The 27,123-nt window shown below is 36.5% G+C and overlaps 1 protein-coding gene across 7 annotated transcripts in view; it reads right to left on the bottom strand.

The window, feature by feature from the left end:
- Nucleotides 1-27,123, bottom strand: part of SOX6 (SRY-box transcription factor 6) — a 263,665-nt gene that overhangs the window by 215,750 nt on the left and 20,792 nt on the right. For all 7 annotated transcript variants that reach the window (XM_010390825.4, XM_019285347.3, XM_019285358.3 and 4 more), the window contains exons 2-3: nt 15,776-16,019; nt 1,487-1,697 (exon numbers count right to left, since the gene is read on the bottom strand). In XM_010390825.4, coding sequence (XP_010389127.1) covers nt 1,487-1,697; nt 15,776-16,015 — 451 coding nt within the window. In that variant the 5' untranslated portion in view covers nt 16,016-16,019. The remainder of the gene's footprint in view (nt 1-1,486; nt 1,698-15,775; nt 16,020-27,123) is intronic.

Below are 27,123 nucleotides of genomic sequence, written 5' to 3'. Positions count from 1 at the left end.
CAATATAATCAACAGCAACTTGTGCACTCCCGCAGCAAAGTACGAGCCAAGACCTTTGATTAGTATGGGGTGTCGAACGACTGCTACTGACTGCAGAAAACAACTTTGCCAAAGTAATATTTAAAATAGTTTTCCTAGCCTAACCACCAAATCTAAGAAAGCAATTTTTAAAAGAGTGATCTTTACAGCTGAAAACAGACAGATGGTAGTAAAGAATCTGGGACATTCTCTCTTTAGAGATGTTTCACCAGCTTCAGAAAGGACACCTATAGAACATACTGGCATTTAACAATTATGCCAAGAAATTTGGAAGCCTACTTCCATTACAACATGATTTTATCCCATATTTAAACATATTATTGTATCAGCTTCAATTTTAATTGGAATCTGCATTGCTACATGGAGCCAAAGGAACTTAAAGTGCACTGTTTGAAGTGCACTGTGACCATACCATGAAATTGAGGAGTCAAAATAATTCTGAACTCATTCATATTTCAAAGAAAAAAATGAATCACAAAGTTCTACTGCCTTGTGGGTCTGCTACATTATAAATATTCTTCCTGGGTTATTTTTAATGCCACAAAACAGAACTGGTAAAATATCTAAGAGAATCTACACAGATGCCTCCACACCTGTTTTTCTATTTCAGAGCCTCCTGCTCTCACAACTTCCCTGATTCAAACTCATGTATGAGCTCACAGACTCATTGTTGCAGAACCAAGTGAGACTTCATTCTACTTAGCATGGGGAGAAATTTTCATGGTGGGCCCTGATTGTGTGCACACATACACCGACAAACTCACTCTCCAATACTTTTTGTTTCCTACCATGGCCAAAATCTTAGCAAAATCGATGAAAGTATCTGAGTAAGGACTAGCCACATAAACTGCCTCAGCACTCAAAGATTTGTCCTCATTTTTATCTCTGTTTTAATACTTGTAACAATATCTGAGGAGACTGTTAAAAAAACAAAAGGCATTTCTTCCTCTGTAATTCTATCTAAATAGGTCAGAACTATGTACTTTTACACTTAAAACTGTTTCCCATTCTCCTAGTTACAGATGCTGGGTCATTCAAGATGAGAATTTCTAAGGCAAAACAAACCAGCTCATGTTTTATCCATTCTTATTGTTAAAAATAAACATTTATCTTTTAAAAGAAAAACAAATACAATTGAAGAATATCCCTCACAACTCTAAAGCCAGTTAAGAATTCATCATAACCTAAGATGTAAGAGTTGAGTTTTCACCAAATCCAACATTCTTGCTTTGACTCACAACCAAGGCAATTTTAAAAGTTTTTAAAAACTGGCATATTTGTCAAAAATCCCTAATGGATCTCAAACTACCATTGCCATGGAAACTTTATCCTAGCCTTTGCCAGTTACTCAGTTTTATGGCTCTTGATACCCCACACATCCTTTATGCCATAAAAATTACAGGATTGAGGGGTAGGGGGAACTGTATCACTCTTATCCAATGCATACCTTCTTGCTCAGTCCTGGTCATTTCTTCTAGTTTCTTCTGCTTCAGTGTGTCCACCACATCTGCTAGGCTTCCTTTGCGGCGCTCCGGCGTTCCAAAATTAACACTGGTCATTAGCTCGCTGCGGTCACGACCTCCTTCGTCGGGCTTGTTTGGTGAGGTAGAGGTATTTCGGAAGGAATATAGGGAACATAACTTATTACTCTCTGACTCCTGCAAAGAAACAAAACAATGTCAAAACAGGCAGGTAAAAGCTGAAAGCATTATTTCTTAGTCTGTAATACTAACAACCCTACATGTATCCTCCAGTTTCTAAAATGAGAATCATGATTTGAATTTCTTCATGCCAGTGTTTTACATGGGCACTTTTGTCCTTAAGTCCAGTTCTCTCCATGTTTCTAACATTCATACTTCATGCCTGAGATAATCTTCATCAAGGATTTCCCTTGTCAGGAACAAGCCACTTCAACAATTTTTAACTAATAATGTGTTAAGCTTTTACAGTTCTCTTTAGCCCCTTAACTAAGGACAATACATGTAGCACTCAGGAAGAAAGTACAGGCAAGGACAAATTATTACTGGATAAAGCCTCAGCTAATGGAAAACAACATAACTTTAAAACCAGAGAAAGCGTTAGGCCAACAATGACTGAGGAGCAAGGAATCTACTTCACAGTTAAATAAGGCTTATGGTATGTGTCTATCCATGCTCTTTATCCAGTCTATCCATACTGCCCTGTAAATTAAATTTAAATTTTTCTTAAGGAATGAAGGTTACAATGCCTCTAATAAAGAAAATGAAATGTTATTTTCAGGCCAACATAGGCAAGAATGAGCAAGGAAATGGGGTTATGACAGAACAAGTCATGTGCCAACACGTAGGTAGGAAAACATGTATCAGAGGTGTTATACAGTCAAAAACATAGAAATAAAAAAGGGTTCATTCTCCTCTGTCAATTGATAGAGCTTATTTGAGCAAAAATTAAAAAAAAAAAAAAAGGCATCACAAAGCAATGAGTAATGATGATTCTCCTCAATTTTGTGATATCACCCAACAGTGGAGCCTTTCCTGAACTTCTCTGTCTCAGACTTGTCATTCCCCCAGTCATACTTGCAACATTCACGGCATCTCTGCTTTCACAATTTCAGCTAAAAAGAGAAGAAGGTCTTGGATTTGTCCTCAAAAACTCAACCACAAGAATTTCTCGCACACTTCCCTTTCCAAAATTACTCTTCTATTTTAATTTTTAATAATGCCAGGCTAGGACTGCTGAACATTTGGGGTTAAAAAGTACTGATTTTTTTGTTTGTTTCTTTACAGTTTGCCTAGAAATGTTAGTGTGTATATTAGATTTCATGAAACATACTCTGTTTAAAATTAAAAAGCAATAATGGTGACAATACATTTAAAAATTAAGAGATGAATTAATAGTCTTTTCAAAAACTATTCTCGCAGTGCATAGTGTTCCCCATAACAATGGTATTCCTGCTACTTTATGAACTGAAAATACCCATTTTCAGAGCACTGAAGAAACTTGTGTTCTGAAGAAAGGCTAGGAAGCATTAGCCATCAGCAACAACACTGGAAGAGATTAAGAAGTATCTGTGCAATGTAGCAGGAGGAGCAATACCAACAGTGAGCAAGCCGGGTGACTTGGGGCTGGGGACAGTGCAGGAGGAGGAGGTGACACATCTTCAAGCACAGCAGTCTGTGATCAGCACAGCACTGTTACAGTCACTGGAGAAGGAGGCAACACTTGCTAGGGATGTTGCAAATGTATTTATTCACTAAGACAGGAAATTAGGAGACACTATCTCATCCTAGTGCCAGCAGACCATCATCAACACAGAAGGAGCGACAGAAGCTTTGCAGGCACAAACAGAAAGAGAGGTGACGTGGAATAAAAATTTTATCTTTGTTTTTTCAGCAAACAAACGTTAACGAATTTTTCATTCCATCCATTTGTATTCACTGAAGAATCAAACATCACAGAGAACAATATCTTAGACCAGGTATAGGGATGAACTTATTTAGCTGCCTTTAAAATGGAAAGCTTTCATGTATTTTATTGTTTCTGAAAACTACTTTGTATTTTTCTTTAAACTAGGTCTTACAATTGCAATTAAAAGAGCATCTTCTAATATTTTTCAAATGTAAAGCCTGAATTTCTATAATCCCTTTCCCAGTGAAGAATTAATACTACATACTTCGTCACTTTCACCTTTGAGGGTGACAGTATAAGAGCAACTGGGTAATTTTAAAGGAGTTTTTTCTCCAGAGAGCAATATCCTCTTACGGTACATGAAGCACACCCATCAGGCTCAATGCAGGGGTTTTCATGCTCCCAGCAAGGAACACTAAATCTATTGTTTAGGCCGGAAACAAGAAGATAAGGCAAATCTGTGGAGCAAGTAGGAATAACGGAATGTTCTTCCTCCTGATAACCTCTCCTGTTCCTCGTCTGGACATCTACATGGTCCAGCACAATGTTCCCTTGCTGTAATGAAAGACTCCCCTAGTCCTGCCTCCATCATGCAGCACATTCACCCTTCCTTTTCTTGCCCAAAAGACTGCAATAGCCACAACGGAGATGAGACAAGTTTAAACTCCACAAAAATGATGCAGATTTAAAGAATGCAGGCAGAATGACTGCCTTTGCAGGTTTTTCCAATTAAGAAACTATTTTATATTGCCAGTTTTGTGGACAATTAAAATCTAGAAAAAAAATAAAATAAAAAATGCATTTGCAATATTTCTAGTTTTGTTAAGGCCTACAGCAGGTAGAGCAGGTTTTATTGACCTCACAGTAATGGCTAACTAGATAGACCAAAACACAAGTGGAGTATTCCTGTTATTTTTTTCTCTAGAATGTTGATTCAACTTTATTTGAAGAGAAGTTGCTACTGCAGCATTCAGCTTGTTGAAAATGAAATAAATGGTGCAGCATATTTATGAAGGATTTTAATTTTCATGATGGACCCTATAACCTTTTGCAGACCATTTGTCACGGCATGTCAGGTTTGTCCCAGCGCCTCACCCCCTGTAAGACCAAAAGTACAATTATCACATACATCTGATGCAGACCTGGCTATCAAAAATTTGTTTGCATTGACATGCACAAGCAGCACACAAAGACCCTCCTAATACATCCTTGTGGCCCAGGCATCCTCTGAAAATAGTCTAGTGGATCTTGTGTGCTGTCTGAAACTAGGGATATCACCTCTGCAAGTTGTTTGTTAGTCCTCTTGCTCTAATGCATAAAGTACTCTCCCTAGAAAGTCTAGAGTTCAGAGGGAAAAGGACCACTACTAAACTAGTACAAGCCTGTGAATTCATGGTTAGGAAAGGAGAAGCTGGTCCTTTTGAATATGGAACAATTCAATAAAGACATCTCTTATCCTTAATAAGTTTTTGAAGCCACCTTTTACAGAATGAGAAATTCCCACTTTGTTTGACCTGAAGAGAGAAAAGAAAGGATGCTATTAAGGGTTTTTCTCATGTATTTTCCAAGACCATGGAAGAGGAGGTAGAGACAAGTGCCTAGCCAAGATCAATTCAAATGTTTTCATTTCGCAAAATCCAAATGAGAAGTCCATCAGCACTGATGAAAATTCTCCATGAAAGTCAAATTTCTCAGCATCTCTGATTAAAAAAAAGAAAACGAATAATAGAGTATGACTGATATGAGTATCCACTTCATGTATGTGGACACAATCTGGTCCCCAAATTCACCCAGTAGCTCCATAATACACTAGACAAGTGACACATCCCTGAATTCTCAGGTTTAAAATTCATATATTTCTGTAAAGTATTTAAGTCTAAACTTGAAATAATGTCTTCAACACGTGACATTTCCCTTTGAAAGGCGCATTTTTCAAGGTGTGCTATTCTTACCAATTTCAGTGATTTCCAGGTAAGGAGGGGGAAAATACGGAAAATATAAGCAGATAAATAGCAAACATTTAGCCTATGGATAAAAGATTTAACACAGGGCATGCTTCTTCAGGATCCCACTCCGTCTTTGCTGGATTTATAAAACTATCCTCCCACTTACACACTAGTACTGGATAAACATAGAACTGTTTATGTCTGCACCAGAATGCTCAAGGGGATATCTGTCCACCACAATGGAGGCATTTCCAGATAGGCTTCCAACATTTGGCAAACCATAAAATTTGAAGACAGCACATTAAAGAAAAAGAGAACAAATCTGAATGTTTAAACAACATGTACAATGATTTTGTCTCTTAATTTTTCCTCTGTCAGAAAAAAATGCTTTAAGTTGTAAAGGTATGTATTTGCAGAGATGACTAAGCCAGAAACTCTTACTGCCCAACACCTGAAGAGAGAAACTCAGTCTAGAACCACTATTAAAGCTGCTTACTATTCAGCAGGGGCAAAACTGAGTCTATTTTTGAAATGCTGGGGTTTCATATCAAGGTAAATAAATGGCATTTTTCCTGTCTACATTTTCTTGCCAGCCCATTAGCACAGACCAAATTTTATTACTGATCATTCAACCCACAGCAGTTAGTGTTTTGACAAAATGCTATTATTATAACAGCTTAAATACCTATATACAGACACTAAAATTTAAGGATTAAGTTCCAAGCTGAAAAAAACAGAGAAAAATAAATAAATGCACAAAAGACCAAAAACCAGAAATTAGTGGGGCATGGACACTAAAACACTATGGATGACTCATTCGGGGATAGATAGCCCATGCATGAAATCATACTTTACTTTCACTAAAACTTCCACCTTACTCATATGTCAATTGTAAAACAACATGAAGAGTTCCAGCACAATATGGGAAAAGCTTTCCTAAGTCTATCCTTGGCATTTTTCATGTTGGAGGGAAAGTATACTTGAACCAACCTCAAATTTTCTTGGAATATATGTGGTCTGACAACAGTTTCCTTAGTCTTATCAGCTTTCCAGGCTGCCTGGTGTAAACAAGTGACCTGTTGGCCATTTCTTTCAGAGTTGTTTTGAATGGCTCAAGTAAAGCTTTGGTAATGGCAGGAACAATTCTGACAATTACAAACAGCTTGGTAAAAATAAAGACAGGGACTCTGCGACTACACACATGGTATTTTCTTCACACAATTCCTTTAAAACTGTTACACTAAGATAATATGTAAAGGTAGTTCATGAGGCCTCTTTTTCTGAGAAAATTATTTTTTAGCAAGTACATTCACTAAATTTCATAAGTTACATTCTTCAAAAAGATAGCTAATGGTTTCTGTACAAAGAAAGGAAAATCCTTATAGTTTCTTAAATGTTTCTACTGAAAAGGGATTGAGCAAATAATAATAATTTTCCTGTTAGTGTAAAAAAAAATTTTCTTGTGCATTTAGATTCTAACAGCTTAATTAACTCATTTTCCATCAGAACTCCCACTGGTTTTAACAGGATAAATGAGGAAGTACTGCCGGAAGTGATGAAAATAAAGGTATTGGTAGTTGACCCAGTACTTCTCATACTGGGAAGGTAATATTTATAGCAACACCTGCAAGCTGAATCATGAGCCAACTTGGTCACCTTTTATGAAGTCTTTTCACTTCCAAAATAGAGCAAACAGACACAAAATTAGAGTTTTGTTGGTGAAAGATTACAGGCTAAAAAGAAAATTCAATATTCTTGCTCCTTCCTCCAAACGGCCAAAGCACAAAATATGGAGGTCTGTATTTGAGGGTTGAGGTGCAACATCTTGGTTTGGGGACACCACAATGACGAGTGGAGATCTGCCTTGGGACAGACCTCTCTTTGGTATCCTCATAAGGGTTAGGGACAGACCAACAGCTTGGGTGAACCAGATTCTCTGCTCAGCAGTCTTAAACGGGGGGAAATGCACAGGGCTGCGGATTTTAATGGCACTATTTGTGTTTCACATAGGGAGGATGGATCCTCTGGAGCTCTCTGAAGGTAAGAAAATAGGAAACCTTGGGAAATGAAACTGAGGGCTGTACAAAATCGGGGTCACAGTGTTAGTTAGCAATTTAATAATAACTATGATCAACTTTGATTGAAAGTTGACGACTGCAATCCCACTTAATAGCCAGAGAGAAAACTGTTTCTGTAAGAGTTCAACTGAAATCACAGCATGAATGGCCAAGAAGTAGAAAGCAAATATTACTAACATAAAATGTGTTAGCTGAATTGCTTATTTCCATGTGGATGAGGCTTTTCTGTTATAAAGGGATATTTATCTGTCTCTGCATTGAATGGGACACATGTAAACACCCCAGGAAAGTTGGATATCCAGAGTGGTTTTGATTCCAAGTACTAGAGGCATGCTGGCACTTGGAACTAGTCTGGAGTTAACATATAATGAAAGCAAATGTTTACAAAATCATTTCCAATCACTACATTAAATATGGTTTCCCTTTTTGAGGAATTTAATTAAACAGAATTAAAATAAATTAAAAATCTAAGTGATCATTTCCAATTCTCATCTGATTAAGAAAAAAACACAAAAGTTTTATTAAGAAAGATTTATTTAAATCCAAGCCTTGAGAATGACTGCTATGAGCTATTGAGAGAACATAATTTGTTAAGTCTCAGCAAATTATGCTAGTGGGAGGGCAAATGGCAAGTAGTGGAATAAAGCCTCAAGTCTCTAACTCAGCATTTAATCCGATAAAATTTATACTGATTTCTCTGCCAAAGTATAGGCTGAATACAATCTGTAAAGGGTTTGTATTTCATCTTTTATACACATTTAAAAACCTCAAGAAGGAACAACACAAAAGTAAGGTCCAAGCCAAGAAATAATATGCTGAATTTAGAATTAAAAAAAAAAGAAAATAACTTTAGATGAAAGGTTTAAAAATGAGATGTCATAATAATCTGGCATATATAATCCAAGTATGGTATTATGAAGAGGCCACTGCAAAACCAGCTGTCTGTTTGGAAGGAATAGGCAGGGGCTTTTTGTCTCATGTAAAATATGACCACTTAATTGCAGCAATCCCTTCCTACTCAGGCGTTGGAGCAAACCAGGTAAACCAACTTTGGGTACAGAGATTTCAGAAGGTTACAATTTTTAGGCCTTGTGATTTAAACCCTCCTCTTTACAAATGAGCAGCGATTTGAAACACGTTGACAGGCACTTTGCTCCTTTCCACAATGGAAAATCATCCCAAAATTTTAAAATACAATGACAAATCACTTCTATACGGCAATCAACTCACCCACAAAAGATATGCATAAACTCATGTGGGCTTTTGTAAGAGTTAGATGCTAAGGATTTCCTTAATTATCCAGATACCATATGTCCAAACTCCCAATGTTTAGGTTTGGTAATAAATCACAACAATATTGAGACTTTATGCCCTGTACTTTGGTTAAATGCTCATATTAAGGAAAAAGTAATGGACAGCCATTTACAAAATGAGTATTTAGACTTACATTTTCATCTAAACTGAAACTGAGGAAGCATTGTGATCAGTCCCAGCTGATCAGCACTGTTTACCTCTTGGGTAAATAAAGACACATATTTTGTGATGCATGCTTGTCAGAAGCTGCCAAATAAAACAAGGATTGTGTGGCTTGGATATTCCAGACCACTTTGTATATATCCAGCTTCCCCCTATTAGGTCATCTTAATTGTCCAACTTATAAGTATGTCTGTTGTAAATATAAAAATAAAATTTGTCTTTATGTTTTTAGCAATATCAAATGCACATGAAAATCCTCCTCTGTATATAGTTTCATGACATGTATAACATGCTTTATGTTCCCCTTTTAGTATTTGCAGAGGAATGCATGCAGGAAACCAGCCTGCTGCATAGAGTACTTGTATTTCTTTAAGGTAAACACTGATGAAACATTTGGAGGATTGAAATAAAAACAAGACGTTTATGAGACATAAAGGTATCACATAAAATTGCCGTGAATTACAATAACATTGGCTGAATCCCAGAACAGATAATCCTTATAAACATGCAGGAATGTTGTAAACTGTATATGAATGTCAGTGATACAGTACATTAGGAGATTCATATTACACTTGGTGCTGTGTAAGTCTCAGTCCCTGGGTTTTTCATGGCCTCAAAGATTAAAATAAATATATGTAGTATCTTTCCTTCCTCCATAAAGATATTTTATGTACACAGTTTTATTATGCTGAACAAAGATACCAAAGTCTGTTTTTTCTTGAGCTGTCAAAGTACAAAAGAAATGCAAAAAGTCCTTGCACAGATGTAGTAAAGTGCTGGATTTTATCTTTTGGCAGGTGCTCAATATGCAGCCCACATAATCACATGTTAATGACTGGAGTGTGTTAATCAGCATGCATACCTGATTCCTTCTTGCCCAAGGAAAAAAAAAATTAACAATTTAGAATGTGTTAATGCTCCTACTTTTGAAAAAATTCATGTCAATATACAGAAGTGAATTAAAAAGTTTTCAAAAATTGCTTCATAAAAATAGGAAATGTTAAAATAGGAGAAAGGAATAAAATTGCTACAGATTTAGATGAACATAAACCACAGGTCTTTTGCGAAGAACTCAGGTGATGATTAATTCTGTTTAAACACAGTTCACCCTAGAATATAGGGAAAGGTTTAAAACAGACCATGTATTTGGAAAAGAAAAATTATACAATGTCAAAAGGAAAATAAAACAAATATAACAAGCATGCCAACAGGAACAATTATTTAATTCTTCTTCAAATAAAGTTCAATTTTGTATTTCACCACCTCCATTAAGCACATTATCCTGCACACTTCTAGGGAATTGTTTTATTGTTTTTAATATGAAATGTTAACATCTTTTTATGCTAAAGCTAGTAAAACTAAGTCCTTGATATTTCAAACCTTTAGACATCTGCTTAACATTATAGTTGCTGGTAGTCCTAATAAAGTCAAGTTAAGCACATACCTGAATGCCTTCTGAATCAAAACAACATGCTTGAAAAAAAATTAATTCTATCTTTTCTGCAATATATTTCTCAAAGGAATTTGTTTTTATGGAAATATAAAATAGCATATCCTCTGCTTTTTCACACCCTTTAATTTCAGCCAAAACTTCATACCCATGCAATTATGTATGTAGGTATTTACCTCTTTAGTTAGATAAAAATTCTAATGCACTACCTGACATGCAGAAATAATATCACAAGCAGAGTAGAATTGCTTTCCATCATCACAAAACTCAGATTTGTACATGTAAATAACAGCTGCATGAGCAATTTAGCAGAAACAGAATTGCCAGAGTTTAGGGCATTTATGTTTGATGCATTTTATATGTTCATATTCAGTCCGTAAAGGAACCAAAAATAAAATCTCAAAACATGTAATTGTATCTATAACTTTCCAGAATTTGAAGCCATGAATTTATATAACAACAAACTCACAGTGTTTAGCATGTGTAAATGTTTTTCAGTGATCTTCCCTAAACACCTGAGTTTATTTTCCTTAAAGGGAAGAACCTTCAACATGAGAAGTTAATAACAGGGAGCAGGAGGTGAGGGGCAGCAACAGGATTGTGCCCGTTTTATGTAGAGACAGAAGCACCAAAATATTAAGACCTTTGGGATGCCACCTATTTCTGTCTTTCTGATGCCAGTAGCTTTGCTAAAGCTATATAAAATTAAATTTGATACTTGGCAATTCAAAATTAATTTAAAAGGAACAAATATATGTGGTATGAAGAGATCTTCAATTTTTCTGCTGCATATATAAATCTGTTCTCAGTCCTGCAGAGATGTACACACAGCCACGGTGGAAAGGTAGGAAGCCTTTCACTCCTTTGGCAAGAAGTCAACAAAAGACAGAGTCTTGACGTAATTATGACATATATGTCAATGCTGCCATTTGAGATAAAATCCAACCAGATACAATTAGTTTCTAAACCCAAGGGGCCTCTGAATGATGTTACAAAATATATAGGGAAACCCAGCATAAATTTGGAGACAATTAATTTTATTTGTGTATGTATCTATGTTTGGTTTCCCTCTGTCACAGGGAAATAACACCCATCCTTTAGACTGGATTTGCTGCAGGGGTTCCCTGTGAGAGTCACTCACATCCAAATAACAGCAGAGCAAAAAAGATGTGCCTGCCCTCATTCAGTGCATGCACACACTCTCACTAACATGCTGCTAACTCACTGCCTTGGGGTTGTGGGCAGCAGGGAACAGCAGTGGGAAGAGAAGAGTCCAGTGACCGTGTCAATGACACATCACCACCTACAGTGATTGCCACAGTCCCTTGCACATTCCTCACAAGCCCTGTTTGTTACAGGACTGCTACATCGGGATTGAGGATGGGAAGAGAACTTACCTCTCTGTAGCTTATTTGCTTTTGGGAACAGATGAGGAATTGTACATTTTGGAGAGAGTCCAGATTTCTTTAGATTAAAGCTGCTAAAATTTATTATTCACAAGTCCCAAGTCCAGCCTTAATAGTATGGGAATACGTCACCCCATTCCTCAAAGAAGGTAAAGTCACTTTTCCATCTAAATCTGCATTTTCTTGTTGGCCCTGCTTTCTCCTGATACTTTCAGAGCAAAAATAAAAGATCTTTGTAATTTATCTCACAGGCTGTGCAGAACTCTATATGAAGATGGGGACCATTCCTGGTTCCCCAGTGAACAAACACATTAATATTTTCCATTTCTTTACATACTGACCAATAAATATATTATTAGGATACAACAATTCAATTATTATTAAATTTAACAAAATTAAGTGGTTTTGGCCTTTCCCACTCATTCTCTCTGTTACCTTAACAGAGACAGATTTTGTATGCAATCTAAAAATTTTTCTTGCCTGCTTCTAACTGTCCATTGGAGAAGGCACAATACTTTCACCATTATCTTGGTACCACTTTGCCCTCTTCCCTACAGTTTACCACAACAAATAGATATGGCCTTAGCCTAAAACAGATTTTATTTTCTAGTAGGGCTACAGTCAGCAATAAATACCCATACGTACAGGTATTTTTATACTAAGTAACAGTTAGAAACATAAGTATAATCTTTTCAGCTCCATAATATGAGTTTACAGAAATCTTTGGGTTGCTTTATCTTCTCCCCACTGTAACATCAAACTGGCTGGTGAAATGATACTGGCAGTATAAGTCATTACAGGTCTGACGTTACAGTTGTTACACATTGCTGAATCTGTCAAATGAAAAGGGAGCACAAAGGGAATTTCCAAATGCAGCTGCTATTTCCCATTTGTTAAATCCTTTTATTACACCATATAAGTACACAGCTGGGAAATACTATAGAGTGGGAGTTAAAACAAAATATTTTGGCTTCCAGACATTCAGAATACACAAAGGACTCAGTGGAAAGCAATGCCTGATATCAAAAGGGAGTGAAAGTTTGAAAACATTTCTAGCCAGTGTGGTTTTTTTCTGATAATGCACATTGTAGTTTAAAGGTATCTTACATTACAGAAAGTGCTGCGTACCATAAATGTTGGGTAAAAATGCAAATTTTTTTCACTAAACTTGCCCTCCTACAGTATCTTTTCTAAGCTTAAGATCTGTACAGCCCTCGTAGCAAATTATGATGCATACTGTGTGCTCTCTCAAATTCCAGTGAACTCCTTAGTTTTAAGGACAGAAAGGATGCAGGATTGTGCCCTTAATTAGATACCAGATAAAAGAGAAATTTTTCCTTCCCATATGTCGACACAGCATTCTTTGAATTTACTATCTTTTAACCAGACAACACACATTATTGATGCATTTTAATGAAAGCGCTACTGTCTTTACTTTCAGAGTAAATGCTATGAACAGGTGCTTTTTCAAATCTGCTTCTAAAGGATCCGTCTGGGAAAGGTCAGAAAGGTGCTTACTTTCTGGGAATTCGGGTTTATTAAGTAAAAAAGTGCCCACTGCCACAGCACCTATCTCAGAATTGCCCAACCCACCTTCTGGAATCTGACTTTCTGGAAAGAAACATCTATCCTCCCTCTGAGGAGTATGAACACGTTTTCATCAGGATAGTTGCAGGCACCTCTGAATTCTTTCTTAACAATACAAACGCCTGCTTGACTGAGATACTTCAGAGAAACTTTATGCAATTAATAGAGGCTTAAATGTTTGCTCATGAAGAACATATTTAGGTGAGGAAAAAAAAAATATCATTAAAAATCGAACAAGGTACTTAAATGACAGTCCCCCAAGGAGAAAAACATTTTTTTCCCCACTTCACTGTTGTGACCTCACTAGCCATCTAAGTCACCTAACTGTAAATACACTTGGATCTTGCTCTGTAAGTTTTAGAGCTCTTTTAAGTGCAACCAAAAAACATGTCTTAGAATTTCAGCCTGCGCTGGTAGCCAAGCCTTGTAAACCATACCCAGCTTCAAGCTGGGAAAAAAAAAAATTCATTTGGTTTAGCTGAGAGGTCCTGAAATAAGGTTGACATATATCCACCACCAGATTGAAGCCAAGGGACTTGTGGAAACTGCTAATGATTTTCAGGACATTCATCTACATATATAATGGAATATTTACTGGAAAAAGGAGATAGGAAAACCAGAGTGCTAAGTCTCTCAAGCAAAGTTTATGCACCTGTTCTGAAACATGATAAGCTGTTCACTGATTCGTGCCTGTCCAGAGGTACAGCGAGTGTTGACATGACAGTGCAGCATTAGGAAAGGAAACAGACATTGCTCTCTGTCACTGGGACTGCAAACCCCTTCAGAGCAATATGAGCACAACTGATCACACTGCACAAGGGCCATTTCAGCTCACTCCAGTTCCAAGGAACAGGCTGAACCAAAAAAAAAAATGCATTGAGGGACTGCTGGAAGCTAAGAGTTCCTTTCTCCCTAGGACATGGAGTAATTTTGTCAGTGATATTGGTGTCCTAATACCGAAATTCCAAGAGTGCCCCTGCCTCTCTGAATGAATGGAGAAGTAGCTGATGAATTCACAGATTAACTTTTTCCATCAACAAACAGGATCAGTCCTTTCTAGCTTGCATGCAGATTGTCCTCCCGATTACACAGAAGTTAAAATTATTCTAATGTGCTTATTGCGTAACTTGGACAAAAGAGTGACTCTCTGTCCAAAATTCTGAATATAAGCCATCAATACAACTTACAACCTACCTTGCCAAATTGCTAAACTGTAATCATTTTTCTTTAAAGCAATTTTGCAGTTAAAATTTTGCCATCTTCATAAAAATCACCCAAATACCTGCCTGATGGAAAGTTCTGCACTGGGTTAAACTGTGCATTACAGATTATACAGCATTTTTCTGGTTTGGCTTGATCTTTCGAATCAACTGGATTTTAGGAAAAAAAATTCAACACTATATTAATAAAATAATCTTATTGTAGTGCTATTATTTAACTGGTGGTATTAAAAAAATTCTTCAATTGTGCTTAACAATATTGAAATCTGCTGATTTGTACTGGGAAAAAAAAAGATTTGCTGAAAAAAATCTGCTCATATATATTTAATAGAAATAGGGAATAATTTTTTTGAAAAGGCAGATTATTCTTTTTAAGCTGTTTAAATTTAAGATTTTTGAAAGTCACTTTCTAAAGAGTCTGGGATTACAATGTTCTAAGTTTACAGAACACCTGGCTGCTTCACATACCTTAAGTCTGTTTCTGAGGAACACATGCAAGGAAAATAAATTGACTGAGATGCTATGCCCATTTAGCCTTCATTCAGCCTGCCCATTCCAACCACTAAGTAATTATATCTAGGCTACTGAAGAGCATAGGGATAATAATTCTGATCATTTCTAACATCACCTGTATACAAAGTGGTGATCTAGCTACTCACAAACACCTTTCCCCTCCACAAAAAGTTGCAATTTCCTATAGACACAGTAGGATGTTTGTGTCACCTAAAATGCCAGATTCTTTGTTGCTGTGTAAAGATATAATATTCTAGGTTTGGTAGGTCCTGTTTCTGAGAGACAAGTAAAAAAAATACATTAAAGTTTCTTCCTTCAGCACAACACTTTGCAGATGACAAACAGTTGTGAGCTACATCCTCCTGTCAGAAATTAATGCTTGAATATACGAGCTAGAAAGGTTATGACATAAATCAAGGTATGAATGAAAACATGATAAATAGATGCATTTCCTTTCAGAAGGTGAACCCATCAAATGACCTCATTCAAAGAGACCTGTATACTTAAGTAGATTATACAATTGTAATTTACAATTACACCGTATGATGTTGATCTACTGCTAACACTTTAACATTTAAAAAGCTTCACACCTGAACACGTCTTTCCAATCACGAGTGAACAGTCTCTGACAACAGTAAATTTAGAAAGCCCCTGTGAGGACTGGGAAACTCACCATTCTGTGTTGGGCTGAGATTACTCCATCCCACTCGGGATCCTGTTGGATGGTCGTGACCAGAGTTGGTAGCTCCTCAGAGTGAGGTTTGTTGTGCATTACATTATGTAGAGGCAGATGAGAGGCTGCATGCTGATCACTGTTGCCCTCTTCCTTGTCTCGTGATGCTAAGTCCTGGGTCATTGTTTCCTCTCCATCAGCTGCACATGCAAATGGAGAGGTAGCCTGCTTGGAAGACATTCTTCTACGAAACAAGAAAACGAGACAAAAAGGAAACATTGGTTCTCAGTGAAAACAGTCAAGCTCAAAACAATCCTCTAAGTGCATCACACACCTGCCTAGAACAGTCACAAATTAATCACGTGCAGTCAACACAAGTACCCGAAAAAGCACAGGTTTGGGGATCTGGATCCCAAACTCTGAGGAAAAGTATTCCTTGACATCAAGACAAGGTTAGGGTTAAGTTATATGACATCATTCTATTAATTTAGACTTGTCAAACAATATCATTTTCTCCAGCCATAAGAAAATAGTGATTTTATTGGTATTTTCATGTTGATTTTCTATAAGAGTTCAATTTTTTAAACTCTTACTCCCATGAGCAACCTGAAGCTTGTAAGCAAACGTTTAAAGGAGAGAGCTCATAATGCTCACCTGACCTCATTCCTTGCAAGCAGAAGATGTTTTCTACTCAGATGAGAATAATTTTTAAATCCATTTAAATTCTGCTTACTAATTACTTTTGCTGTTTGTTTAAAGCTGTATTGCTTTTAAACTGTTCAAAATTTTGCCTGGTTTTACCTTTCAGAAAGTGTTTCGAGGAGCTCACATGAGAAGTGTTCTGAACCTGAAAGGTTTATTGAATGGATGGATAATACCTTAGAAACATTTTACAGTTCAAACTAAAAATCTAAAATAATTATGTTTCCTTTCATATTGGGCATGAAGTACGGGATATAGCTCAACAAAATACTTTAAATTACTTAAAAGTGCAATGAATAAATGCATTGATTTATGTTAAATGCCTTTTCCTAATAATGGCCTCTTACTACCATCTCATATGCAAACACAGCTTTCGCCACAGTTTCTGCACTTAGATGAAAATATTACTGACTTCAACTCAAAATCTGAAAACGCTGTCATTTAAAATTTCTAGTAAGATTAACTGCAACTGTTAAAACAATCATTAATAAACCTGAAAAGGGACAGCTAAAATATATTAGCTATTTTCCCAGGTTTTAGTAACTTTAGAATATCCTTGACACTGAAATTGCTGAGAAACTAAGGAATAAGATCTTCACCTTAATTACTTTTTAACAATAATTGATTTCATACCATTTCTTTAAAAATGCACAAATCAGTTAACATAGGAAACCACATGAGCATTTTTCAAATTAGCAAATCATTAACTTGCTAGTACTGTTTCTACAGACAAATAAATACTGATTAAAGGGTCTGGAAATCTGAGACTAACAGTTAAATTTACAAATCTGTCACATGCTTTCATGAATATTACAGTGAAGGAAATATCAAGTGCAAAGAAAAATAATTAAGTTAATTCCAATTTAAACAGTAGTTTTTATGTAGCAGCCTGTGTTTCACATAGGATTTAACAGCTAATGCTAAATTTCTCACAATTAATGAGGGAGTTCAGATTTAGTATCCTACAGTGGAAAAAAAAATTAATATAGGATCAACTAATCTAATTATGTACAGTTCAATATGAAAGTATTACAAGCTTTGAAGTGCTTTGAAACATGTTAAAACACTGATACCTATTTAGAATAACTATTCTGTAAATAGAGATAATCCTGCCTCTTAAACTCGATACTGGTGGAGGAAAAAAGGTTTGTGTTTTCTTTAGGGAAGCCTAAGTGTAAGTGGGAGTCTAACATGAGTGTTGCCAATAAGCAGAACTGAGGAATTTAAACCGTGCATTACATTCTTCCTATGCTAAAGAATTTGTCTTGATGCTACAGACAACATGCCAAGAGTTCAGCACCCGGCATTATCGTGTGTACTTCAAAAGGTTCTGGCTCATAATTGCTATGATCCAAGATAAAATAAAAGGGCTGCTTTCCCTTTTCTCATTAAAATGAGAAACGTTAATGTAATCACTCGCGTAAAAATATAAGTCATGCTTTATGTAATTTGAAAACCCGACATGAAAACTGGAAGTCACAGTAAAGGTTTTTCCTTTCTTTCACCTTCTCAACAGATCTCATTCCTGTTTCATACTGAACAAGCTTCTGTGTAAAGCAAGAGCTATGGCTGTTTCTTCACCATAAATTAATCATGACACAAAACTAGAAATGAAAATGTCTCTTAAGAATAATTTCAACTACAAACTGCACCAATGAATAATACTGCACAATCCTAATTAAACACAACTCTGCAGCTGCAAAAATAGGCTGAATCTGTCCAAAGCTACGAGTTGGCTTTAAAGGCTGGTTTGTTAGGGACTGTTTTCTTAAGGAAGGCTGGGCCCTCAGTCTTAATCAGCCAATAAATTATTTCCTGCAATTACATTAAATAGAAAATTATCTTCAAATTGGGAATGTTAATTGAAAATCAAAATTCAGACTGAAGTTTAGAAATTACATGCTGAATATAATTAGTCTAGAAAGGCTTCACCTCTATTTCATAAACAGGCTTTTGGTGTTTCCTCAAGTGACCATTCAGCAAAGCTATCTACTGGTAATGCACTACAGGGGAAACATTTTTTCCTTGACATGTACACTAATATACTTTCCTCTTATTCATGATGTTTTAAACAAAATTCAATAAAAATCTCCATTCAAGTTCTGTTAAGCTTATTACATAGAGAAGAGGGACTTTGTTAACACCAAAAATAAAATTATATCAACAAATTCTCATTGACTAATAATCTCAAGCCAAGGCCAGCAACTTTCTTCTGTACTGGAGTAAGAGAACAGACCAAGAGCAGGGTTCAAATGCTTCCTAGCTCCACCTACCCCTTTTCCCCACTGCTGCGTTATGGACAGACACCTTCCATGATGCACTTTAGTCAGTCACCTATAGTCTTGGAGCCGGGAAGACAGGCTCAGGCAGGCCTCCCAGACACTTGTTCTCCTCGTGGCATAATTTTTAGGTGTGTGTTTGGCTTCTATGTTCTCCAAAGCTTTGTTAAAATAACTAGATTGAATGGTAACTTTTTGGCTGTTAGTTTTAAAACATTGGGTTTAAAGGGACAGAGGTGTAGAGGCCTGTTAGGTTAAGCCCTCCACCTTCTTTTCCCAGCACATGAATATACTTCGATGAATATACTTCATTTGTACATGGCTTCTGAGGGTGTCCACTTATGCCTGGGTTTGCAGTCAGTAAAGCAGAGCAAATTTAAACTCTGCTGATGGGTGTTATCCAGCAATTTGGGAGAATTCTGAACACATGATTCCATCGAGGTCAAAAGGCAGAGTTCAGCCAATAACTCCAAGGCCTCGTTCAATTCCAGTGGAGAAGACTCTGGCCCATTTGAGTAGTTTATGTTTATGATAAAATTAAGCCATAGAACAGCGTGTTGTGTTAAAATATTTCAATGTTAAAATATGAGCATGAATAGCAGTTAAATTTTAAGCCATAACAACTTCCCAATTTTATGTTTAAAATATTCAAAATGCATTTGCTAAAATCCCTGCTGAGAGGGGAAAAAAAAATCAATATTCATAATAAATAAGGCTTGTAAAAGGTATCAGAAATTTACTAATTTCTATTATGATTTATTTTACTTTTTTTTTCTGCTATTATCAATTAAACTCACTGGAATGATTTTAAAAAAAAAAGTTTCTGATAAAAAATATCTCCCTAGTTATAACCCCTGCAAACAGGGGTTTATAATGGAAGTGCTGACACAACCCTAACTACAGCAGCGCAAATGGTGCCGCTATAATACACAAAATCAAGTTCTATTATTCTAAACTATCCTCGCTCGGGGGGTTTTCTTTACTGTGCTCCCAGACAAACTGCTGAAGCATGAAAAATTTAAATGCAATCAAGTGGGTCCAATTCTACTTTACTAGAACAAGTGTCTACAGTGGTACAATCTTAAAAGAAGATGCAACAGATTTGTTTGGTGCTTTTCTTTCTTTTTTCTTTTTTAGCTGTTTATTTATAATACTGTGCAGTGGAGATAAAATAAGAGAGGAAATTACACTCACATTATATCAGTATATTGATTACACAGCACACAATCAGAAAGAAAACTACATTGTGAAATTGTTGCTTTGGTTAAATTGACAGATTAGCTGAACACAGCAATCACTAAAGGTGGAAAATACATCTAATGGGGATGAGAAAAGGTTGGAAAAGGCCCTAATTAACTGAAGTCCTATCACCTACTCAAGTTTGAGATTTTAAAAAAATCTTGATTCGTATTTTCCAACACTAGAATAAATTCTATCTCATTTTGAACTTGAGACATAAACAAAATGTGATGATTTATCAAAAGGTCAGTAAAGCTGAGGGATTGGACCTCAACCTCAATCAGCCTCAATACCGAGGTAGTAAAGCTAAAATCAAACTGCTAAGGGTTTTTTTACCTACAAAAAGCTAAACACAGTATCTATGGCTTCATTTGCCATAGATAGGACCTGATTTTTTATTTTAAACCAGAGAAGAAATTCTCTCTGCCCTAATGAAGACTGCCAGTCAGATTCACAAAACATTGATTTTCCTTATTTCCTACAGCCAGCATGTGTTATACCTTTCTAAATAGAAATATTAATACTTTTTTGTCTAAGGTTTTTCCACAGTCTCAAACTCTTCAAAAAATTCATACCCTCTTTTTCAAAACAATTAGCTGATAGTCCTGACATGAGAAGTCTCCAAAGCCTGAAAAGTCTTCCATCCCTGTTGACTGTTCAAATGATTAAATGTTACAGTAGAAATTAAGGCGAGACCAGGACTTTCAGCTGCCAGACATTTCAGAATCAAGCCGCGAGGTATAACAACACATAACAACAATGCAATGGCCCAGACACTGTTTCAAAAACATATAAACTGAGCAATACAACGAGATATATGACAAAGCAGACTTGTAGTTGGCCAGGGACTCTCTCTTCTGCTCTGCTCCACCCTCACAAAGCATTCATAAACCTAAAGGCATGTCTACACTGCAGCCACATAAATGACTGCTTTGTAATGCTCAGATATCCAAACTAATTTTAAACAAGCTTGCTTCTGATAGCTCTCCAACTACAGTAGCATGGTGCTCAGATGGACTAATTCATCCTGCTTTAGTGACTGCAGCAGAGACATAACCCAGGTCTACAGCTCCAACAGTAGATTGGAATCAGATTAGATTAGAAATATATTCGCTTACAGAGCTTTTATGAACAGTCTCCATTCCTTTTCCCCAAAGTGCCAGATTAAAGTACTTAAGTGCATGATTAACTGTAAGTATGCAAGCAGTCCACTAATTTCAAATTGGACTACTCGGTTTCAAAAAGTTAAGCACATGTCTAAGTGCTTTGGTGACTCCAGAACTAAATAAATTAAAAGCAAGCATTTTTAAAAGTACTCATAATCTTTTAAGCATTTCCTTCTAAACTTTTATGCTGACCTGGTGTTCATAAGTAAAAAAAAAATCAGCCACAGCATCTTATCCCTTCCCACCTTTTAAAATGTGCATACTCCTCTCATAACATTAAACATCGTTGCAGGACCCTCCCTCACAAATCAGCGCTCAGCTCTGGGGTACACTAGATGCATTATAGTTCAGATAGACTTAAAGAAAAATGAATGTGCTTTGGCAATAGACAAAATATTTTGCAGCTCGGCCCCTGTAAAACAATGTTTTCTAGGCAGAACCCAGTAACGTAACTCACTGTAAAGCTAATGCTGCAATTTTTCTGCCAGTTTAGAATAAACAGCTATTTTCTAAAATTATGAAATCTCATCTCTCTTTTCAAGGAGAGTTAGGAACACAATAGAACAGTTAGTAAAAGATTTTGTTCTCCTGGGGCTCCACACCCCAACATAAATCCCTGTGCATAAAGCCCAAATAGCTTGAGAAGGCAGCAATGGGAGAGAATTTCTCGGTTTCTGTTCCTGGCTCTGAGTCACAGCAAGCCCTCAGGCCAATCAAATCTACTCCCTCAAGCTCTTCCTCGGCTTCATTCTGCAGGAATTCTACAAGAATTAGTTACATGTAGATCATAAACAGCATTGCAAGATTAGAGAGTTTATGGTAATCGCAGGAACCACCTTGGAAATAAAAGGGCGGGAGGGGGAGTGGAAGCAAATGTGATTCAAGAAATGACAGCTATAATGTTAACTGAGCACCCAAATCTCTGGCTGAAATAAGCATCGAGCTAAGCAATACACCCACGGCTCCCAAGATACACACTCAGCTATTCTTGCATTTGTTTTTCCAATCCAGGCAAATTACATTTCTGCTAATAGATATTAATCCAAATCACAAAGTTTGACTTCAGATTCAGACTTCCTCAGAGTTCAGAGAGTTGGGAGCAACTTTTATGGGATTTATTCTCATTTGAAAAAAAAAAAAAATGTGAGGAAAAAAACCCCAGCTCCTTGGAACTTTTTGGAAAGTCTCTTTCTTATGTTCTGCCATTAGAGTGACCTTCCCAACCATGCAGCCACAGTGAACAGTTAGGGTTAGGGAATGAGCTCTTGTCTATTCACCTAGTTGTTGAAAACATCAAAATGGATGCAGCAAAACAGCCTCACAGCCCCTCAGAACTTTTCAGTGAAAATCCAAAACTGTCTGTTTGGATTCATAAAATGCCAAAATTACAACCTATCTTTTCAGCAGGCTAAATACTCCATCCTCTTTATCCACTAACAGAAGCTCTCTCTGAAAACGCCTAGGGTGAATGAACCCACGTTGAATGCAGTAAAGGGCAGGGAAAGAATAGTCATTTAGCACCTGGGATGTGCTCATCTTCGGTCACTGTAGTTAATATTTTCTATAGTTTATATTTAGCTGACAATATTGCTGTCACTTTACTTAAACAGCTTGAGACTGTTCTTTGGACTGGAGCTCATATGCCCTGGAATGCTTTGACTCATGAATTGTTTCTCCTGATAATGTTACATCACGTAACCACCTCTGTTTAATTGGTTGGTATTAGCTTCTCGGTGATGGCTGCCTTTAAAGTCCTGTGACTGGGCCATGTGTCTCTGGATATCCAATTTCTTACTGTTGGAAAAAGAAAAAGAAAAAAAAAAAAAAAAAAAAGCAGTACTGACTCCCAGCTATCTTTACCAATAATTATGGGAACAAGAGTGAGCGTGCCAAGAATTTATCCATCAGCAACTTATTAGGATTTGTTTCTCTAGGCAGCAAGTAAGAGAATATACAATATAAATAAAAGCAATTCTTAAAGATAAAATTTTAAAACAATGCTTGCTATAAATAAGCATTAATCCACATATTTTTATGGATCAGAATGATTTAATTGTTTATCTGGATGATTATACAAATGGTTCTGATAAAGGATGCCTAAAAGTACTAAGAAAAATTTATTTTAACAAGTTTAGACTTTGAGACTTTACACAGAAGACAATACTTTTTTTTTTCCCCTTAAAAAGCCAGTTAAGAAGCTGTTTTAATAACAAAAAATCTTCCTGACCACACTTAAACCTGGTGGGCATAAGTTCCTGAAAGGTTCATTAAATCCTTTCAATGCTCCATGAGAAACAATGGCAAGATACAGCATTCTCACATTTTTTCCCTCCTACATTTTCAGAAGTTGCTTAAGATTCCATGTAATGAGCGAAACAATTAATTTTCAATCCTACAGGTGTGAGGGGTCACATGCCATCTCTCTGCATTTCAGAACAAAAATATCGATACAGTCAGACTTCTCTCCCCTTCTCCTGCCTTCTATTCCCACCTTTCCATACTTTTGGTTCTCATCTCTAAGTCAAACCAAGCACCTCAGTAGACAGAGAAATGAAGCATTAGTTGCAGGGTCACCTGTAGCCTGTTGCAGTAAAGCACCTAATTAGTACCTCCATGTAACACAAAACAATAGCTCTGCAGCTTAGTTACAGATTTGTCTTTTTAATAAAAACCTTACACTATAAGCCTAAAAATATTTCTAGCAGGCAAAACATTTCTGATTCAGTAGAGGTTATGCAAGCATCGAAGCACTTAAATATAGGTGCCAAACCACATTGCCAGGAGCTCTTAGTATTGTGAGGTACTGCTACCTGACAGCTCAGTGAATATAAAATTGCTTGTTTCTCCAACTGAAGACAATCAAATTGTCACCCTCCATTGTAATAATACACAATTTGAGATCAGCAAAGTGCCAACACAATTACCAGGGAGAAACAAAACGTAACAAAAACATCAGATCTAAAATTCTCTAAAGGGTAAACATTTCCATCTGGCTACTCACACACACACACACCCAAAAAAAAAAAAAAAAAAAAAAAAAAAAAAAGATATTTAGATGAGAGATTTTATTCTCACTATCAAATATCCTAGTGTTATTTAGCAATAAGATTTATTTGTAAAATAGAAAAAACAGCTAAAGGAGGTGATTCACGAAACACTAAAAATAAACACAGGTCAAAACTGTGCTGGGATTTTACTTGTGCACATTTAAAGTACTGCAAGGGTCAGCAATGTTGCTAGGGACAAGTATATGTATCTGTACTGTTGTTATTATAAACTCATATATGTGAGGTTTCATAAAAATTAATTCTAACTGGCACACGGCGTACTTTGGCACAAGCTACACATGACGTGCCACTTTTATTTGTTTATTTAAATGACTTCACTCTGAGAAGTGAAAATGAAGTTTGAACTGCAGTCTGCCTCAGAACTGGGACTTTCAGGATATTAAAAACCTGAGGAAAACCTTTGAAGGAGGTAATCTGAATACATGAAAAATAGCATTTTCACCATATATTTCTTGAGGTTATTCAGCAAGTGGCCTACATATTCAGGAGTGAAATTTGCATTTTGGTGATGCAGAGATCTAATAACCAGAAATTGTTTTATATCTACAGTAGCTCTGGGCATCCTATAAACTACAAAAGAGTGTCCTAGGTAGGATATATACACGGAAAACTATTTTCATATGGTTCACAGAAATGAAACTAAACTTAAACCCTTCTTGAAAAATTTGCACTGTAGAGTGATATCATGGATTATCTTTTCTGTGTTGATATTCCATTCACTACTAACACACACACAAAGTCCCTGTACATTTATTGATGTAAACACATCACCTTCACATATTCTTTAAGGTTTCACCAGCTACGGGCAAGTTAGAAAAGAAGAGAAAAGAGCAAACTATGCAAAGCCAAGAATCAGTCTTTGACATCAGCTTTTCTCTGAAGAACTATTAAAGAATGGCAGTAATGGTCAAGGAGCTTTTTTCCACCCCGCACAGCTGCACCAGAGTCAGATATAATCCTAACCCTTTGGATAAAGCAGACACAAGGGCTACTTATATGTTGTTAGCCTTGCAGAAGAGGATAAGATGCAGCTCCACGTATCCAACTGGGAATTCCTGCTGTGCCTTGTCTCAGGTGCCGCATCCACAGGAGCTCAAGTGCAACACAGAAAGGCTGGATTTCCAGCTGCAACCTGCTCCCAGGCTTTGGCCTTTGATGGCTGCTCTTGTGCACTGCACTGACTCACACAACACAGCACCAGTGGGAACAGAGGAAGAAAGGGAGGTAGCAAAAACCCAAAACAATTTTAAAAGCTCAAGTATTTTGGTCAGATAAAACGTAACTAGACACAATGCCCATTTTTCTACAACTTTGGGAAGTTCTGATTTTTGTTCAGGGTCCTTACAAAAAGGCTTTTAGAAGGCAGCATTGTGTACAATATTTATTTGTTTTGAACTAACATCTACACAATATCATCATTACCTGTGCGCACAATGGGAACCCTAAAATGTGTTTACAGACCCCTACAGGAATCACCTCATTCACCAGTGAGTTGTAGCTACTACTGGGAGAAAGGAGAGGGCAGTCTGAAGCAGCACTCTGTTCAGAAAAAGATTACATGCCTACCCATGAAACATTTGAGAAATATCCCTATTAGATGGGCAATGTGGCCAAGAACAAGTGTGGTAACATCTTTTTTTCTCCCCCTAAACTCTCCACTGCTTGGGCTGGGCAACAGCATGGGACCCTTTTCTTTTTATTTTAATTATCTTCACTATGAAAATATGAAGAAAGAAGATAAATAATTGCAACACTCTAAGAATTCAAATAAAGTAAAACAAAATATTTTCTCCTCTATTAATTAAGGTAATCAGGTGCTATTAAGTGCAAACAATTTAAAGTTCAATTTCTTGAGACTTTGAACCTCCTATCCTTTCACAAGCTCCACAGGTAAAATATCTACCAATTTTAACTTCCTTTAAAAAAGCCTGAAATAATAAGACATTGTTATTCAAATTCTTAGTATGACATATTTAACATCAAGCATTTTAACTGTTATTTAGTTACAAGAATAAATTGTTTAATACTAACCAGATTCCCAGATAAAGTTTTGTATTTTTTAAGAAATTCACTAAGGTATCTGGACTGGGCACTAAAAAGAATCAGAGAACATTAAAAAGTCATTGTCACAGGTGAAACTTACACCACTTCATCACTCAGCTTGGAGAGATCAAGCAGCAGCAGTCCCTGCATGCAGAACTCTGAAACTGCATCAGTTGCAAAGCAAACTACAGACTCTCCATCTTTTGGTTTCAGTTCTCTAAAGCACCACAAAATTGTTGAAAAGAAATAATCTGCAATAACTGAGGACCCTCGGCTATCCCGCTTCCATGGAAGGTTACAGAATACAGCATCTGCTCTCTAACAAGGAGAAGGAAGCATGCATATCAAAATCAATCATAAGAGTAAAGGTGAAGAGTGCCAAGCTCGGAATTGCTCCACATTTCTGAGTGCTCAAAGTTCAGTGTTAGTAATTTTAAATGTGTCAAAGAACATAATGAAGAACAACTGTAAGAATACAAAAGAAAACACAAGCAGGCACACGAACCAAAAGCTCAGATGAAGTTGTTTCCAAATAATCAGAAAGCAAAAAGACCGAAGGTCTAAAATGCAGACTTAAAATGTTGACAGAGATTTTAAATATTTTTACCACTAATCTGCACATCCAGTTAGATCCCCTGCAAGTGATTTTAACTAAAATATTGAGATACTCTTTTATAACTTGCGGTACAGTATGTGTACCATTGAAATATACAGGGCCTTATTGTGGTTTTGATTTCTGACCTATTTTTTCCTATATATTAAGGATAAAACATACGATCTGCCCTTGTAAGGAAGTCTTGTCTTCTCAAACAATATCAATTTTTGCTCAGAGCTATATTTTATAACAGTTT

This window comes from Corvus cornix, chromosome 5, assembly GCF_000738735.6.
Source record: "Corvus cornix cornix isolate S_Up_H32 chromosome 5, ASM73873v5, whole genome shotgun sequence".
Lineage (NCBI taxonomy): Eukaryota > Metazoa > Chordata > Aves > Passeriformes > Corvidae > Corvus > Corvus cornix.
Note: the sequence above shows the minus strand (reverse complement) of the source record. Positions and strands in the feature narration are given on the sequence as shown.